We start from the raw sequence: 19,086 nt of genomic DNA, 5'->3' as shown, positions 1-19,086 counted from the left end.
GCCTGATCTGCCAAAGCAATCTCATATCCCCTTTTTGCCCTCCTGATTTCTCTCTTAACTCTACTCCGGCAATCTCTATACTCTTCAAGGGATCCACTTGATCCCAGCTGCCTATGCATGTCATATGCCTCCTTCTTATTTTTGACTAGTGCCTCAATCTCCCGAGTCATCCAAGGTTCCCTACTTCTACCAGCCTTGCCCTTCACTTTATAAGGAATGTGCTTACCCTGAACCCTGGTTAACACACTTTTGAAAGCCTCCCACTTACCAGACGTCCCTTTGCCTGCCAACAGACTCTCCCAATCAACTTCTGAAAGTTCCTGTCTAATACCATCAAAATTGGCCTTTCCCCAATTTAGAATTTTAACTTTTGGGCCAGACCTATCCTTCTCCATAGCTATCTTAAAACTAATGGAATTATGATCACTGGTCCCAAAGTGATCCCTCACTAACACTTCTGTCACCTGCCCTTCCTTATTTCCCAAGAGGAGGTCAAGTTTTGCCCCCTCTCTAGTCGGGCCATCCACATACTGAATGAGAAATTCCTCCTGAATACACTCAACAAATTTCTCTCCATCCAAGCCCCTAATGCTATGGCTGTCCCAGTCAATGTTGGGAAAGTTAAAGTCCCCTACTATTACCACCCTATTTTTCTTGCAGCTGTCTGTAATCTCCTTACATATTTGCTCCTCAATTTCCCGTTGACTATTTGGGGGTCTGTAGTACAATCCTATCAAAGTGATCTCTCCCTTCTTATTTTTCAGTTCTACCCATATGGACTCAGTGGGCGAACCCTCGGATATATCCCCTCTCACTACTGCCGTGATGTTCTCCCTAATCAAGAACGCAACTCCCCCTCCTCTCTTACCTCCTGCTCTATCTTTCCTATAGCATCTGTACCCTGGAACATTGAGCTGCCAGTCCTGCCCCTCCCTTAGCCATGTTTCAGTAATAGCTATAACATCCCAGTCCCATGTACCCATCCATGCCCTGAGTTCATCTGCCTTGCCCATCAGACTTCTTGCATTGAAATAAATGCAGTTTAATCTAGACTTCCCTTGGTCTTTGCCCTGCTTTCTCAGACCATCTGTCCGGTCATGTTCTGTACACTCTCCCTTACTGCCTTTTGTTTCTGTCACCACTTTATTTCCCACTGACTTCCTGCATCGGTTCCCATCCCCCTGCCACATTAGTTTAAACCCTCCCCAACAGCACTGGCAAACACTCCCCCTAGGACATTGGTTCCAGTCCTGCCCAGATGCAGACCGTCCAATTTGTACTGGTCCCACCTCCCCCAGAACCGGTTCCAATGGCCCAGGAATTTGAATCCCTCCAGCTTGCACCATCTCTCAAGCCACGTATTCATCTTAGCTATCCTGTCATTCCTACTCTGACTAACCCGTGGCACTGGTAGCAATCCTGAGATTACTACCTTTGAGGTCCTACTCTTTAGTTTAACTCCTAACTCCCTAAACTCCTAAGACCACATTCTAGACTCCACTCACTGGGGTTGTCTGAAGTGAGCTCGAACCCTTCTCACTCACAGGCAGGAATGCTACCATGAAGCCAAAGTTTCACCTCTAAATCAGTTGTACAAAAGCCAAAAGACCAGGGCTGAATCCTGAAATATCTCATGTGGATACTTGAAGGCCCTTAAGCCATAAAACTTGAGGTACTCTTTGCCCTGAAACCACACCCCAACATCTGTGGAGAGAGGTAGCAAGCTTGACTTGGCAGATGTTGTTAGTGGAGGCTCCTCTTCCCATGGATGGCTGTGCCAGCAGACGTCCTAATGACATCTCATTGGGGTGTGACTGCCAGTCTAACCTCTATGCTGGAATGTTCTTCAGAAGCCTCTCAATCACAGCATGTCATGGTTTACCTGGTATTGCATGAATTAAGGCATGCCAGGGTGATCGGGGCCAGTATTGCATATTTAGTTGCACGTACCAAGATAGCACAAACCATTCCTGTGGGCCCTGGCACACCCACCTGGGAATGATGAGATGGCTTGTCTTCTCAGACTCTGGATCAGAAGAGGGGCAGATGTTGAACTCGACCATCTGCTGCAAGGACACCATTGGCTGCCATGCAGCACTGAGCTTGCATGTGTGCAGGGACAGTAATGGTCAGCTGTGGCCTGAAATTTGGCTACACCACGTTTCAGGCATGGTGTAGGGATGGTTCTGCAGACTGGCACAGAGGAAAACCTTCATTGCAAACATCTCATGCAATATCACCTCGACTTCAGTAGCCATCAACGAGGTGGCCAAATGCTGGTCAGTACTGTCACTTGTCTGCAGACTCATGGCTGCACCTAATAGGTCTTTTTCCTTTCATCCTGGCCTGGCACTTCTTAATCCCATGGCCCTTTCAGCCTTGGCAAAGGTTGCTGATGGGTTGAGATGCTTTTTAATGCTCCTCAGCAGCTTTCGAAATGTTTGAACCCTCCTTGTGACATTCTCCATTAATTATCCCCACACCTTTAAATTTGACTTACACACGATTTGCATCACCTACCAGTGGGTGTCATCTTTAATCCCAGTGGAGTTTGCACCTGGAGTTGTGAATCATTGTGCAAATATGGTTAGACACAAAAATTGAGTGCTATTAGCACTTGGGATTCTAGGGGGTCTTGAAGCAGTTCAAACTAGATTAGAACTGTTTTACTCCTGAAGATAAGAATCGCCCCATAGTCACTGATTTTTCTTTCATTTTGAAAAAATTTTTAAAGCTTGTCACAAAATTAAGTAAATTATGTAGAAAAAATCCATTCTGAAAGTGACATTGAATAGTCAGTTTGAATATTATGTAATGTGATGTTTGAATATATCTGAATATATTCGGAATATTTTTGAATGGAACTGACAACACTTAAGTACCCGGGGAGAAATTCAACTCACGACCATCCGTTTTACGCCTGAAAAAGGGGGCAGCTAGGGAGGTGAAAATTGGGGGCATCTCGGCCGCTACATTGATGCCCAAGGCCCTCTGATGACATTTTCAACCAGGCCTGTAAATGGGCGAGCAGCCCACCTGCCTGAAACAGGTGCATGGCTGTTTTACGATGCAAATCGGGGTCCTATGCCAGTTGTAGGACCCCGATGCCAAATTCAGGTACAAATGGGCAGTGCCTGTGCTGCACAAGCTCCATCTAATTGTACCAGATCTTGAGCGGCCTAACCAGCAGTCCTTAAAGGCACTGCCGGAGGCTGCTCAAAATACGGCCACAAAACCTTTTCAAAATTAAATGCTCCTCCTGGCTCCAAAAAAATTACTGCGGGCCTCTGCTGGCCTGGCGAACCACCCACTCTTCGGCTTTACCCCCCGCCCCCCCGCAAAGACTTAACTGCGGGCTGACTTGGTGTCGGAGTCAGTCAAAAGTTGTTAGGCTTTGACTAGCAAGCTGCGTTGGGATGCTCGTTTGGTGCCCACAGCTCGCTGCTTCCATGCAAATAAGGCCTGATGCCAAATTTCAAGCAAAAGCGCTGCTAACTTGCCGCCTGTTTTGGGCACATCAATTTCTCCTTTCTCCCCACCCACCCATTTATCTGGATGCACACCTGGTCTGAACTCATTAACAGCAAAACTAAGATACACAGCCAAAGAACTGTAAAGCAAAACCTGTTGCACCTTTCATGGTAATATTAAATCCTGAAGACATCACTGACAAAATATTTTGCTTTTTGGTATGTTCTCCTTTCTTGTATTCTTGTTGACTTATTGCCACAAGTGGTCAGAATGCACACTTAAAATTTCCAAGTTCCTCTGTGGTTCATTAATCGCGTTGAGAACACTGCAAAGAGTTAACTACCAGCACTTCTATCTCAGGAATTCTAATTGTTCTTGAGTACTGTTACAATCAGATCTTTGAGCAGTGTAGTTACAGCAGGGTTCAAAGGCTATTGATTAAAATTCCAGCATTCTAGTTTTCAGTGTTTCTCCTAATAGAACATACCTGTCTCTGAAGCTCATATTATAATAAAAGGAAAATATTTTGAGATCTTGAATGTAATAGTCTTAATAATTAAATGGTTAGTGGAACCTCATTTTAGCTAAATGCCATGACTAAAGCAACCCTGAATGAAAATCAAAATCTAACAAAGTTGAATGTAGAATAATGCTTAATGGAATGTTTGTTAGTAAATGTAACCCTGACATGGTTTTGGGCAGGTATGTGCACTCATATTCCTCTGTATTTGATTCTCCTAACCATTGGCTATTTTCTGTAATACTATCTATATTAAAAATCTTACGGCTACACACACTTCCTGTCAAGTTTTTTCCATTATAAATTCCTATGTCCACTGGAGGGAGGATGTAATTACAGCATGACAAGTTTACATAGGCAGTTTTCACTATAAATGTGGACATAGGAATTTAAAATGGAAATACAAAAATAAAGAATGTATGACTAAAATTGGAACTGAATTATGTCTGCATGCCCTGGTCCAATTACCCCCTCTGCCCTCAAACCCTGCTTCATCTGAATACGGCACGTGATTTTGATTCCTCGCTTGCAGTGCCAGGAAAGCTCAATTAGTAGGTTATTGTTTTCCTTAAAATTTGTCCTTAATGTTAATTGTATGATTTATATCAATTAGTGTTAATTTTATTCAGGTGGTGGGTATCATTTGGGGACTCTCTTGTATCCTTTTCAAAGGAACGCTTAGCTAGGATATGGTGTGCGCGTAAGGCTTGGAAGCAACTAAAGATCAGGCTCTAGTATTCTATCCTTCATCACATGGCTATCTGATGTTAACACTTAATTTTCAATGAAATGTCCATTGCTATTGAAGTAAAACCAATAGACTTCTACATTTCAATGGCTGATCAATATTAGGCAAATCATTTATAAAATCTGTAAGCTCCAAAAATTAGCACAGAATAAGTATATTCCTGAATTGAGAGGACTATTCATTACCTTCTTTGTACAGTTGGTCCTCCATAAAATGTGAACAATACCAAAAAGTATACTACAGAGAGGATGTTTCATATAGTGTCCTTATTAGCAAAAAAGAACCATATATTACATTTATTGAATTAAATATTATGACATATCAGAGAAGGCTATAGAAAGAGGTCACTTTTAGCGCAATTGATTAAAGTATTTGAACCCAAAAGACCCAAATTTGTGGGGGAATCCAGAACTAGAGGTCATAAATATAAGATAGTCGCTAATAAATCCAATAGGGAGTTCAGGAGAAACTTCATTATCCAAAGAGTGGTAAGAATGTGGAACACACGACCACAAGGAGTAGTTGAGGCAAGTAGCATAGATGCATTTAAAGGGAAGCTAGATAAGCACATGAGGAAGAAAGGAATAGAAGGGTACGCTGATAGGGTTAGATGAAGTAAGTAGGGAGGGAGGAGGCTCATGTGGAGCATAAATGCTGGCATAGACCAGTTGGGCCAAATGGCCTGTTTCTGTGCTACAGACTCGATGTAACAATAGATTGTGAAAATAAAGGCATAATACTTCTAATCCAACTTCAAAATTTTAAATAATTTCCCTCAATTACAATAGTCCCAATTCTGAGTAACTTTGATTAGCTATAGTGCAGGTCTCAACAAGATAATTTTTTTTAAATTGCAAAGAAAATGTCTGTCAAACTCCAGAAATCTCACTTACACCAATATCAGGTGACTCAGGGCTGTGCTGTGCCTAAATTACTGGGCATAGATTTACACCAGCACATTATTTGCGGAAATCTAGGAGACTCTCGTGAGCTGGTCTTTTGTATGGGGTGGAGCTATGTAAATGAGCAGCAGCGGGTTTTGGCAGATGTAATCCGGAAGCGGAGCTAATGATTGAGGAAATTCACGCGTAGCGATGTTTCAGCGTAACTTAGCTAAGCGCAAATTTTCTCAGGCGCAACACAGCTCTTACGCCATTGTTACGCTGAAACTTTTCAGGAAATTTGAGGCCTGTGGGAAAAAAATGAAGTGCCGATGTGCCTGAGAATCCCCATGTGGCGAGTTCCCAATTGCAGTTCGAACTGTTTGGAGAGGTGTGGAAGAAAGTACTAGGATTTGCATCAGGTGCCCTAACGTGCTTTGCATCCAATGGATTTCTTTTGAAGTGCAGGTAAATAGGCAAATACAGCAGTCAATCTGCACATGGCAGAGTGTCTCAAACAGCAAATGATTGAAATCTGTTTCTTTGGTGGTGTTGCCTGGAACACTGGGAGAACTATTTGCTGCTCTTTGAATATACCATGGTATCTTTTATGTCCATCCAAGCAGGCAGGCGGGTCTTCAATTTAATGTTTCATCTAAAAAGGTGGCACCATTGACAATGCAGCATTTTCTCAGTACTATACTGAAATGTCAGCCTAGATTATGCGCTCAAATCTGTAGTGAACTTCTAACTCACAGGTGAGAGTGCTATTAACTGAGCCAAGTTGACCATATGTAAAGACAATGGGGGGAATTTTAACTCCCCCATGATGGGCAGGAGAGGGTCGGGATTTGGGGGGGGAGGTTAAAAAAAATCGTGTAACCCAACCCCAACCTGTTGTGTACGCACCTGCCGCCATTTTTACGGCAGCGGGTTGGGTGGCATGCATGTGTCCCGCCCTTGGAAGGCGGGACACCTCATTATAATATTTAAATCAGGCTCCCACAGTGCAGTTTAACATTGGCCAGCCGGGTTTCTCAGGGCTCAGGAAACCCTGCAGCAAAATGGAGACGGTAGCAGCCAGATTAAGCAGGTTAGTACGTTTTAAAGCACTGCTTGTGGACCAGGAGGAGTAAGAATGCTCCCCCATCCCTCAAACAAATCTTCTGCTGTGATCGGCCACCCCCCCCCCCCCCCCAGATCATCCCAAACGGTCCCCAGCTGCAACCTTCTACCGCTGGTTTTCCCACCTGGCAGCCGGCCAGCCTGTCAATCTGGCCGGCCGCTGGGCAGGATATGGAGTAAAAGAACGATAATGAGGTCCTGCAGTTAAATTCGTCTGGATCTCCGCGTTCCCGGTATTTCTGGGTTTCTCCCCTGCAAACGTTCCCCCGCTCCCTTCCCACCTCTCCATAAATATCGGGGTCAATGTTCTCCCCAGAAGTGAAGCAAAGGCTGAATCAAAAGCTGAGTTTGTTCTCGCCACTGAGAAACCAGGCTGTAGCAATCAGTAAAGAAAGAAAAGAAATAAAGACTTACTTTATCATGTCTCAAAGCACTACTCATACTTTAAAATGTAGTGCATGTTACATAGTGCCAGCACGGGCATGACGGGCCTAATTGCCTCCTTCTGTGCTGTAAGATTCTATAGCCAAACAGCAGCTAGTTTGCACAAAGAAAGATCTCTCAAACAGCATGGGAGGAATAAACAACTAATCTGTTTTTGTTAACTTTGGTTGAGGATATTGGCCAGGCAACCAGGAGAACTCCATGCACCTCTTCAAATAGTCTCACCAAGGGCCTCGGTTTAACATATCAGCTGGAGAATAGCACCTCGGACAATGCAGCACGCTCTCAATGTGCTTAAGTCTTGTCATGAAGTTTTAACCCGCGATCTGACTCATACAAGAGTGCAATCAACTGAACCATTGGTGAGGCCTAGGTCACATCCACTTGTTTAGAGGTGTATACATAGTGGTGAACATGGGAAAGAAAATATATGCAAAGTGAGAGCAAAATAAAGTTTTTTTTTAAGTGACCATTTTTCAACAAGGAGAATACAGCAGTGACTAGCTAGAAGATATGTAGTGTGTGTGGGGTGGGGGGAGCATTATGGTGAGACATAATCAGTTTTGAACTATATTCTAGTACCAAAAATAAGACTGTGCCAGTTTTTCCACTTGCTGTAAAGATTACAACACACATGTTAAAGACAAGTCCAAACCATTAAGGATAATTAAAATGAATGGATCATAATGGTGATTCGGTGCCTTTTAGCTTTTTTAAAAAATATATAAAATGTGCAATATTATTGAAGTTCTTCAGGGAAAATTAAAAGAATTTTAAATCATATTAAGACTAAAAATAATCTGCACATTTAAATAACTTATTTCAGCCCATTACCAAACAGCAATAGGTGATAAGTAAGACACAGAATATAATGAATTATTTGAAGGTGGTTTATGAGTGCAGCCGGAGGCAGACACCCAGTTCTCCCTCCATTGGCTGTGTAAAGTAGCTGATGAGATCATAGGCTCCTGTAAAATTTGACTGCAAATATTCCGTCAGATTAAAGAAGCTGGTGCGTGTGTTTCGTTCTGAGATTCAGCATTACACAGTGGAGCTTAGCAGCATTACAGAGATAGGGTCCTGACTCGAACTAAAAGCAGTGGAGGAGCTCCAAAGTAGTAGAATCTTCTAACAAATTCAAAGTAACAGCACCTTTAGCTACAGATAAATGTTGCTTTAATCAAATTGTTGCATTCATTATCCTTTGCTGGGATTAATGTAAGATGCCAATCTAATTTTTTTTTAAGTTGCTTATATCTAGGGCTCGATTTTGGCGTCTGGTTTCCAGCGGGGGGGCCCGGAAAATCCCGATATCCGGTCACGTGACCGGATCGCGACGAAATCCCGGCCACTTCCGGGTACCGCGCTGACGTGCGGGGCTGCGCGCGCAAGCCCCGCTGGTGGGAATCCCGCAGGCAATTAAAGCCAGCGGGGTTCCACTTGAGTGTACTTAACTTGCTTGTTGAGGTCAGTTAATGAGCTGAATCAGCTGTCAAAAGAGGAAGTGTGGGATTTTAGGTTCAAGGCAGTGAGCTTCACACACTGGGGGAAACAGTCTCTCTCCAACCAGGCGTGTTGCATCCAGCAGCCTGTGGCAGGGGCCAAGGTGCACTCCACGGGGGAGAGCCCTCACCCACGCAGGAGGCCACCGCGTCACATAGGGCAACCCCTGCCCCCCACCACCCCCTGCCAAGCCAGAGGACAGACCGACACGAAACCGCAGCCCCAGTCCAAGGAACCACCCACCTACCCTGCACAACCCCTCAGACCAACACCTGCCAGATGGGTGGTGTGTGGACACCCTCGGAGGACGAAGAGCATGACCAGCCCCAGCAGCCTCGCAGTCCACGCCGTCCGCCGCAGAGACGTGGATCCCCCCAACACGGTGTTGTTGCACGCCCACCTGCACAGCAGGAGGGAGGGCTACCGCAGAGAGAGACGCATCGCAGAGGGCACTACCCTCGCCACAGGGTCCACAGACCGAGGCGCAGCTCCCCGGACCTCTCCGAGCAGCAGTGCACAGGGAGGCGCAGATTCGCTCGACATGTAGTCGTGGAGATCTGCAGGCTCTTTCATGCCGAGCTGCTCCTGGCTGGCCCCAGCACCAACTGCTTACCTGTCGCTGTCAAAGTCACCACTGCCCTCCACACCTTCTCCTCCGCATCCTTCCAGGTTGCAGCCAGCTACACCGCCGATGTCTCTCAGTCGTCTGCGCGGACGAGCCCTGCAAATACACCTGCACCTACTCTGCAGTAACACGATGGGTGGCATCAGTGGTGGGTCCTCATAGTGATACCCAGGAGCGGGCATTATTGGACACAACGGACAGGATTCGCAGAGACATGGCAGTGGTGGTGTCAATATAATGTGTGCTGCTGTTGCTCTGAAATTCAATATAGGTAACACCCATGACAAACCCTCAGACACCCTTGTGCACCCCCTTCATGCTCACGACACGTTTGCCTTACGCTGCCTACTGCACATATGTGATACATGCCCTGTGGCTGCAGCACAGGTGGAGGCAGGTTGAGTGAGGCTGGCCTTGAGGGAGATGCACGAGAGGGTGAGTATGGGATGGAGCAATGAGATTGCATGAGGATTGGGTTGCGTGTTAGTGGCAGGATGAGTACTGGCGAGGTGAGTAGGTGGAGGTAAGATGAGGATGGGGTTTGAGTGGGTATGAAGGGTGATGTGACAGAGTAGTGTTGGCGGTGCCGAAGGAGATGTGGGGTGGGGGCAGTGTTGTGGCAGACGGAGTGTAGGGGAAAGACTTCGTGTTCTCACTGCGGCTGACCTACTGCGGTCATTGGAGCGCCTCCTGCACTGTATGCAGGTGGGCCATATGTTGGTGGCGCAGGTGACCCCCTCTGCCACCTCGAGCCAGGCCTTCTTGGTGGCAGAGGCAGGCCGCTTCCTCCCGCCCGCCGGGTGGAAGATCTGTGTCCTCCCCCTCCTCCTCACCCCATCTGATGATACCTGGGGTGAGGCATCATTAAACTGGGAGCAGCCTTCCCCCTGGGCTGCTCCATGCTGCAATTTGTTCCATTGGTTGCAGCATCTGTCAGTGGAGGACTGCCCCTTTAACTAGAGAGCCTCCAGCTGACAGATCGTACTGCGCATGCGCAGCCCGACCGACGCGCAGGCCAGCGCCATGGACCCCGGAGGAGCAGGTAATTGATTCCTATTAGTGGGTTGCCTGCTACGATCGCGTGGGCAACCCACTAATTTCGCCGAGCGTGTTGACCACGCTCCCGGAGGACCACCCGCTGGGAACCCGCAGGCCTGCTAAATTCGAGCCCCTAATTTTTAAAGATATATGGCCAACAGTAAACAAATGGCAAAATATTATGGTTCTGCGGTGGAAAACCCTATAATAGTCAAGGCTTCAAAACAATAAAAGTGTATTTAGTAAAAGCTGTAGAGAGGTGTTAATAGTGTTTGCAGCTAAATATTTGGAAAAAAAAGTGGAACTTTCCACTTAAAGTTGCTGATTTAATTTAATGATTACAGAAATATTTTGAACAACTAAATAAAGACCAGTATATAATTACCAGTATGATTGAACTTTCAATTGTCCAGCACATAACCATTGGAATATATTTATAAGAATTACTGAGCTACAGTGAAAAATCGTTTAAAACCTAGAAGTGGAGGCATTCTCAGTTATTAACTTACACTAAAAAACACCATTAGCATTACTGTTAAAAAATACTTAAAGAAAATTGATTTAATATGGTTCCGTTTCCCCTAAATATTTAAATTATGAATGTTAATGACATCACAGAAACTGACCATGTGAGGGAGCTGAATTAACAACACTGTAGATACAGCATTTAACTAAGGGTGCTTCAGCAATTTATTTCAATTGTATGCTAATTTAATCTCTCAACACTGGGGTCAGAGATGCCTTCCAACCAGATTCCCGATGATGCCATCCATGTTTCTTGTTGAAACAAAAACATTTATTGAATTAACAGGGACACTCAAAATATGTGTATGTATCTGATTTTTAAAAGAATGTAGTGATGGTGAGAATTGCTTTATAATACACTGAAAAATGTGAGTTTTCATGAGAAGGGTCAATGGTCCTAAAATTTTGCCATGGAATACTAGTATAAGAAATCTTAATGTATTGATCAAAAATTTCTTCCTGTGTTATTTTAGCAGAGGCATTATCCCATTTAAAATAAATGGGCTAGCACTCCATTAAAATAGCAGAGTAAAGAATTTCAGACCAATATATTAAGCATTCATATGTTAGAATCCCACAGTGTAATTTCAGGACCAATATTTTTGCTTTAGCAACAAGATTGGTGTAAATTCTACACTGATGTAGAGCATAGGTTTTCACATTAATTTATAAAGTGTATACAATCGTTTTTGTAAGTCTATGTGAAGATGTATCTTCTTATTCAACACGCTTTTCTTGAAGGCTGCTTGTCACTGAATCTTCACTTGGAGGTGGAAACGTCTGGGCCTTATTCTTCTCTGTGGCAGTATCAATGTTGCCTTATAATTATTCAACAGGAGACTCGGTTTATGTAGGTCATGCAGATAAGATTTTCCTGTCCTGAGATGGAGCACCTCTGTTCACAGTAGTACTCCATGCAGAAGCCTATCTGAGGCTCACCCAACTGAACCAACCAGATTTGAATGACATCCCTGACATCCAACTGAAGACATTCTGGTTTGAAGTTGAGCATTCAGCCACTTCCGCTACCAGCCCCCCTTTCTTTGACATTTTAAACTTAAATTGAATGATGACAAAAAATGCTAAAGTTTAACACATTTAGCTAATTAATGTTTCTGTGATAAAATCTATTTCATGTTTATATCCTTCAAACTGCAGAGATCCTGTGACATGGCATAGTTTGATATGTTTAGGCAGTTTTGCAATCAATATACTGTTGGATGTCCTTTGCTACATCTATTACCAGATAGTCTGTCATGAATGATATTCACCAGAGATTTATAGTTGCCTTGGAGGAGAAAATCTTTTCTGTTAATTCATTTTCAACTCTGGCATTTACAGGATCTTTAAAATGATTCAACACTCCCTTAGTTTAGTTTTCTTGCTGGCCATGCTGACCAGTCAAAAAAAAATGCCCTTAGTATTTCTAAAAAAAAAATCCCCCAGCATGGTTGCTATTATTATCCATATCATTATTAGGACTGACAAATCACCTTATTTCATTAAGATACACAGTTAATGGTGTTATTTGCATCCATGGAATGTCTCTGCATGATTGCCAGTACAGTAATAATCCTGTAATAATGCTCAAGTGACACAGACCGGTTGCAACTACAATTGCAAAGGTTTAGGAGCAGGCATATATTTGTGGCTTCATAAGGCATGCCACATATTAAATACTGCATGAATCATTTTAGTACCTAATACTGTGCAAAGTGACTGTGAGCTCTCATAATTTCTCTTTTTTTACATTCCTAGCAAGCATGCTACTGATATGTAATTAATGTAAATTAAAGCTGCAAGCTATGCTTTTCATATTGTTGAAAGGTTTTGCTGTGTTTTATGACCATAGCAACCCAGTGTTCTCTTGACTCATTTATCTCTCTTTAAATTTTTGTATCCCTTATTTGGAGGTTTTTTTTTAACAATATGATAAATAAGAATGACAGTATTTTAAGAAGGCTTTCTTTGTCATTGAGCTCCTGGGATATTATCTGTCATCCTGAGTGAAACCTACTTCTGAAACAAATGATTCATTTTAGATTTAAAATATTTAAGAAACTTCTATTTATTGCTATTCATGCTTAATGAAATGGATTGCTTCTTATTAAGGCATGTAGTGAGTTCATTACGTTGCAGTTCATGCCAAAATGTTTACCTGCAGGAATCTCCATGTCTTAAATTTTTTAGTAAAGACAGAACTTGTAGACTTGTTTTTCATAGCTAAATGTATACACTGAAATAATTAAACTTTTATCAGTGTTATACAGTATTACTTTAATAAATTCATTTGTTTTAATCACCAGTTTGTTGTGCACTAAAAAGTTTTAAGTTGGATAGATACAAATGTCAGCTTTATATACAACGCTGAAGGAAGGAATTTTATTTTATAGATTGTTAAATAAGTGCTTTGTAGGAGAATTCCTGGAAAAGTTTAATATTATACATTCTCTAGTATTTTTAATAGGATAAAATATTTGTTCCCTCAATTGGTATGTAAAAGAACCAACCTTTCAAAGAAAAACCTTCCAGTAATTTCTAATTCCAATGTTCTATTTTCTTCTGATTTTGCTCTGATTGTGATGACTATTTAAATTGCATAAATTATCTGTTTAAATAATAAATAACAAAACTGTATGGCTTACCAATAAGGTTTGAATAATAAGTTATTTTGCTGTGAATATTAAAGCGATCTGTACCTTTTAAAATTCAAAGTTACTCCTTTCATCGAAGAATGTAGCCCAAGAGATGGCTGGCAGGTTCAGTCACTTTCTAATGCAAAAGTACTTGATAAGGAAATTTTTTCACTGTGAGTCCCTGATGCATCTAATGTGTCAAAAATAATTAGGTTTTGGCAGATTTATCATTGCAGCACAACCCTTTCCTTGAGTAGGGCCTGGATCATGTTAAGCCTTGTTTGTGGGTGACAGCATTATTATTCTTGTTAGTTGCCCACTTCCTCATCATTCTGTTATGTTTGGAAATTTCCCACCTCAACTTGTGTTCCTCACCAGTGTTTTTCTTCATTTATTGACAGTTGGTAAAGATATTCATTAATTTAGAGTTAAAAACATGTATCATCATGTCTCGCTGAACTGCTAGGCTGAAGTTGATTAATGGCGAAGCCTTGCTGCAGGTATTCCTCTTGAGAAGCAGCACACCAGCCCTGCATATTAATGAGAGACTGCAGTTTCTATTAACAAGATAAAAAAAAGCAGGTCTTCTCTTGCTGGAGGGGTAGGGTATGAAAAATTCTAGATTATTTATGATATGGCATTTTTCACCATGTGCCATAAGTGAACTTTTATAGCTTTTTCAGATCACTGTGACCTTTCTGATTTATTTTTGGGAGAAAAAAGGTAAACTTCAGGGGATAAAATCAGACATTTTAAAGCATTTGACACTTGCAATGCTTTAATTGATGATGTAGCCTTTTCAAGAAATAATTATCTGCCGAGCATAATAAAATGTTAAAACTGGTTTCCGCAAAACAAATATATTAGTTTATAAATATATATCATTGCAATGTTTTGAGCTGGAGATTAACACATTTTGTTTCTGTTGATAATGCTCATTAACACTTATAACTTTATTTTCAAATTTACCCAGACAACCCATTCATGTCAAGGAAGAACCAATGAATGCAGAAGAAGATGAGGGCCCCATGTCCTTGGTGACGACAGCCAATCACAGTCCAGAGATAGAAGAGGACAGAGATGTTGAAGAAGAACCTTCATCTGAAGACCTAGAATAAGAAGGAACTTCAGACATTTCAATAACAGGGTCATATTACAGACCTTCATAACCACTCCACGTCATTGGATATTTGGCAGACTTTTACTGTGACTATTTATTGAGCATGAGACAAGGAAACAGCCTAATGGAACTATCTGTGATTGCCACTGAGTACCAAGGGATGACAAGCATTGGAAATTGCTTGCTTTTTTCCAACATATAGAAAATTGGATTGCAAAAAATAAGTTTTCTGATAAACTTTCCTCTCTATGATGGCTTGTCCATATAAAATTGTTACCTAGCTCTTACTGGTTGATGGATTGACCGAATATCGGGATGTCAGCTATATAGAAAGTCAATGGCCTCTTATACTGCCAAAAATAGTGTTAGCTTCATTAAATGTGAATTTTTAGTATACAGTAGCTAAAATTAGATAATTTGCTGATCCAGTTCAAGTTGTTGTTGATTTTTAATTTGCACAGTAGTATCAGAAAGTAGTATCACTGCCTGTAACTAGTTCAATTTTGGGGACAGATCAGATTTTGTGTTGGTGCCACCAACTATTATGTTTGTAGTTAGATATTACAAAACCACAGTAACTAGACTGTTGTGGATTTCTGAGGCAACTGAAAACCTTAGGCTTCCAGTCTGTGCTATTAGTGTTGAAATGTAAAGTGCAATCTTATATGCTTAAAAAAAGTTCTACCATCTTTGCAAGTACCATATGGAAATTATGCTTTTCTGCATACTCTACAACAGTTCTCTTTACCTCCTTGTATTTAAGCTTTGTCTACCTGTAAACATATTCAAAGGCAACAGCTAAAACCAAAGTCAACTCTGACAATGGCCAATAGCTCAAAGACAGAAACAACCATTTCGATGGCCCGCCTTCTGTAACTTTAATTAGTACAAAGGAACATTTACGTGAACTACCTGCTGTTTTCTGATGACCTCTGGGATTCTTTTATTTTACCCTAGGAAAGTATTCAAGATGACAAAATGAAGTCAGATGTGTGATCTGCTGAGTCCAAAAAAAAATTTCAGTGGCAAATACTACACAATAACAGTGATACGAAGTAGGAAGTTATAGTAGGAAGCAGCTAAATGTGCATCTTTGACCAAAACAAAGTATATGTACTTGATGCAACTGCAGAATTTATATAGATGTTTTCATTTCACACTTTAAATAAACATTTAGAGATTAGTAATGCAGGTGAGATTATAATGCTGACAATTCAGTAGGCTTCATTTGCATTTTTTTCCCGTACAGACAACAGTTTTTACTGGTGGCTTTGTAGTGTTTCGTAAAGCTTATGTCTTGCATGTTGTTCTTTTTTCATGTTATGTTCGTCAAGAAGAGTTTTCAGATTTCACTTAAAAATTACTGTAGTAACCAAACATTGAAAAACTAGTGAAGCCAAAAATTATTTTCACTTTTAAGTTCAAATGATCTGGCTGAGTTTAAAAACGAAAGCAATTTTTATACTCATTTCAAATCATAGTGTTTAATAGTCATTATACCAGACATTTCCATTTCTATCAAACCAAAGTTACACAAATTTCTGCCTCTGCGTATATGTGATGTTAAGGCTTAAAATATCTGCTAAACCTAACAATGCATAAAAAAGTTTTCCTAAAATGTTTCATGATGCATTGTGATGTTTTTAAAAAAAAAGACAAAAATTGCTTAACACTGATATTTATTAACTCAAAATGTTGCATTTCACTTTGTGTGCCAATTCTGTGAAATACCTTACATTTCCCCCCCAACCAAGGGACCTCATAACCTGATGATGGTTATTGCTTTACAAACAGTTTTTGACAGGACGTGGCTGCTAGAGTTTAACATACTTGCCAGTTCCACGTGAAGGAGCTGGTTCCTGCAAACCAAGCTCATCATTTATTCTTTGCTGGAGTCAGCAAGTAGACTTAAGACATACACAGTCATCTATCACACCAAATAAAAGGACACAACTGCTTTCAGTAGGGTTCTTCCACTCACCCTAAAGGTTTTCTGAAAGCTTCTACCTCTGCATAACACACCAGAACAATTGTGGCAGATTGTATTATTTGCGAGTATCACAGTTAACTGTTACTCTCACTATGCTTGTCTATAGTTCATGGTCAATGGAAGGTTTATGTTACCAATATGGGGGAGAATGATTTCTAATAGGTTGTCTTCAAACATTTGTAGGACACTAATGTTTGGATTTATTGAAAGGGAGATAATGTAATCGAAGTGCATGTGTAAAACTACTCAATTGGACTGGAAGTAAGAATGATATGTGAATTCATCTGGAACGAGATCTGAGGGTACAGTGCTGGTAGCATGCATACCTCAGTCACACATCTTTTGGGAAAAAGTCTTAGCCACAGATTGCATATACCTGTAGAATTTTGCATGGATTTTGTACGAGTACGATTAAAAATAGCTGCTTGCACATTTTACCAGAAGAACCTCCAAAACTCTGCAAATGCTTACAATAGGTTTTAGGTTTATTGGGGTTTTCTGATATGCTCTGTCTGTATTTTGATAATTGTGCATAATTATGTAAAAAATGTTGGTGGACCCATAAATGACCAGACTTTTTTAAGAAAGCTTTGCTTTAATGCATTTCATGTATTTTTTACTCTATTTTATACCATTGCTTGCTAATATTAGCAAATCTGCTTTCTTGCATCTGCTTTGCATAGCTATTGTAAGGCTTTAAAATAATGTATGTATTTATTGCTTGAATTTCGGTGCATACTTATATGGCATACTGTGTGGCAAAATTAAAGCTCATTTATCCTTGCTTCTATCATATGCTGATGAGGACTGTGGTCCTTTATATATAGTATCTTTTAGCTGTAGCACAAACATCAATTTATGTATTGGTGGATTATGCCTATTTGTTTATTTATCTTTTTGAGGTAAACTAATTTTGATACTTTCCATTACTGTGTACTGTGTTCATGCCTTGAATTCTCAAAAGTGAAAAGTCATGACTGAAATTTGTAACAGCTGTTGTTCTGTATTCAAGGCTCTCACTGCTGAATAAAGTAAAGGACCAAACATAGGACTTAAAAAGGAAACTAGACTACCACTAACAGGGAGTTATCAGGTTTTATTGTCCCTAGTTTTTGTCTACAAAAGACATCAGTGCTATAAAACCATGTGAGTATAGTGTTTCATAGGCTTATACATGCTGTAGTTGAATTCATTGTAAAGTTGTACTGACTGAAATTAAAATTTTGTGCACATTACTAGTAATTGTTAGAATTAGAACTGACTGTTTTTCACTGGACAGAGACTGAACAGAAATTAACATTAACCCATTTGCATTTACACTTGTTTCAATCTGTTGGTAATCATGTGTTTTCATTTTGGAGTTCCTAAAATATATCACCTGTATGAAACTTAATAAAACCCTGACTAGTGGATAAGTAATGAATTGTACCTCCATTGGGTAATGAACTGAACAGCAGTGATGGTTGTAATGTAATGTAAAAAATAATAATCAGCTCCTTTCTAAGGTACTGAACTATGTTGTCACTGGCACTGCCACAGAATTACAAGGTGTGAAAAACATTTTTTCCTGTATTATAGCATTCCATCATTCAATGTGTCTGTTTGAACAGACAATAAAATGTGTATTATAGTTCTAGATGTGTGTAATCAGTACTAATGACAGATAATGGCATTATGAAATGCAATAAATAGTTTATCACACATATTAAGCTCATCTGTTATGTCCTTGTTAACAGACAGCATTAACAGATTTTAAATTCAGTTCTTGCCTGAGAGTAAAGATTGATTTTATGCTTTATTGTACAATTTAATTGAATCATTGACTTTTGATTTGGAAAATTGTGGATAATTTCAGCCCTAGCTCCCTGAAGGATTTACTCACACACTCTTTATCAACATCAAAAGGAAAATTTTTGAGAGAACTCGGTTTTATATAAACTTGCACTGAAGTCTCTTTGTTTCAGGTGGCTGAAAGAGAAAAATAATCATGGTGAGAATCATGAGAAAGAAAACCAAAACACCACTGTAAACTGAGACTCGGGTTCTATTGTAACTTGGGAAATCTTAGTGCAAACAATAATTTGCACAACCTGAGGCAGGCAGTATTTTTGTGCAAAATTAATTTGCTAACAGATATTTGAGAGAAACAGTCTGAAAGGGATATTTGCTGCAGCAAAAACAGTTGCTTTCGAACTACATTTCTTAACTCATGCAGGACAATTGGAGCAGATGACATTAAATTCACACCTTATCCAGAATAATCGGGTAAATTCTCTCTTCGTAGAGATTAAAACAAAGGTAGTTTAAGATTTACTGTTCAAGGTATAGTTTACATTGCTTATTGGATGTCATGAATTTGATCAAGATTTAAATACCATAAAGTTACATTTGCACAGATCATGTCCTGAGTAAATAGAAACATTTAATTGAGAGCAAAAATGTCCAAACTTACAGTATAGC

General features: G+C 40.6%; 1 protein-coding gene across 5 annotated transcripts in view; it reads left to right on the top strand.

Moving 5' to 3' along the window:
* The window catches only part of foxp2 (forkhead box P2), a 561,942-nt gene extending 543,620 nt beyond the window's left edge, over positions 1–18,322 (top strand). For all 5 annotated transcript variants that reach the window (XM_067999554.1, XM_067999556.1, XM_067999553.1 and 2 more), the window contains one exon: positions 14,490–18,322. In XM_067999554.1, coding sequence (XP_067855655.1) covers positions 14,490–14,634 — 145 coding nt within the window. In that variant the 3' untranslated portion in view covers positions 14,635–18,322. The remainder of the gene's footprint in view (positions 1–14,489) is intronic.
* The last annotated feature ends 764 nt before the right edge of the window (positions 18,323–19,086 follow it).

This window comes from Heptranchias perlo, chromosome 18, assembly GCF_035084215.1.
Source record: "Heptranchias perlo isolate sHepPer1 chromosome 18, sHepPer1.hap1, whole genome shotgun sequence".
Lineage (NCBI taxonomy): Eukaryota > Metazoa > Chordata > Chondrichthyes > Hexanchiformes > Hexanchidae > Heptranchias > Heptranchias perlo.
This window is presented reverse-complemented; position numbering and strand designations above follow the sequence as displayed.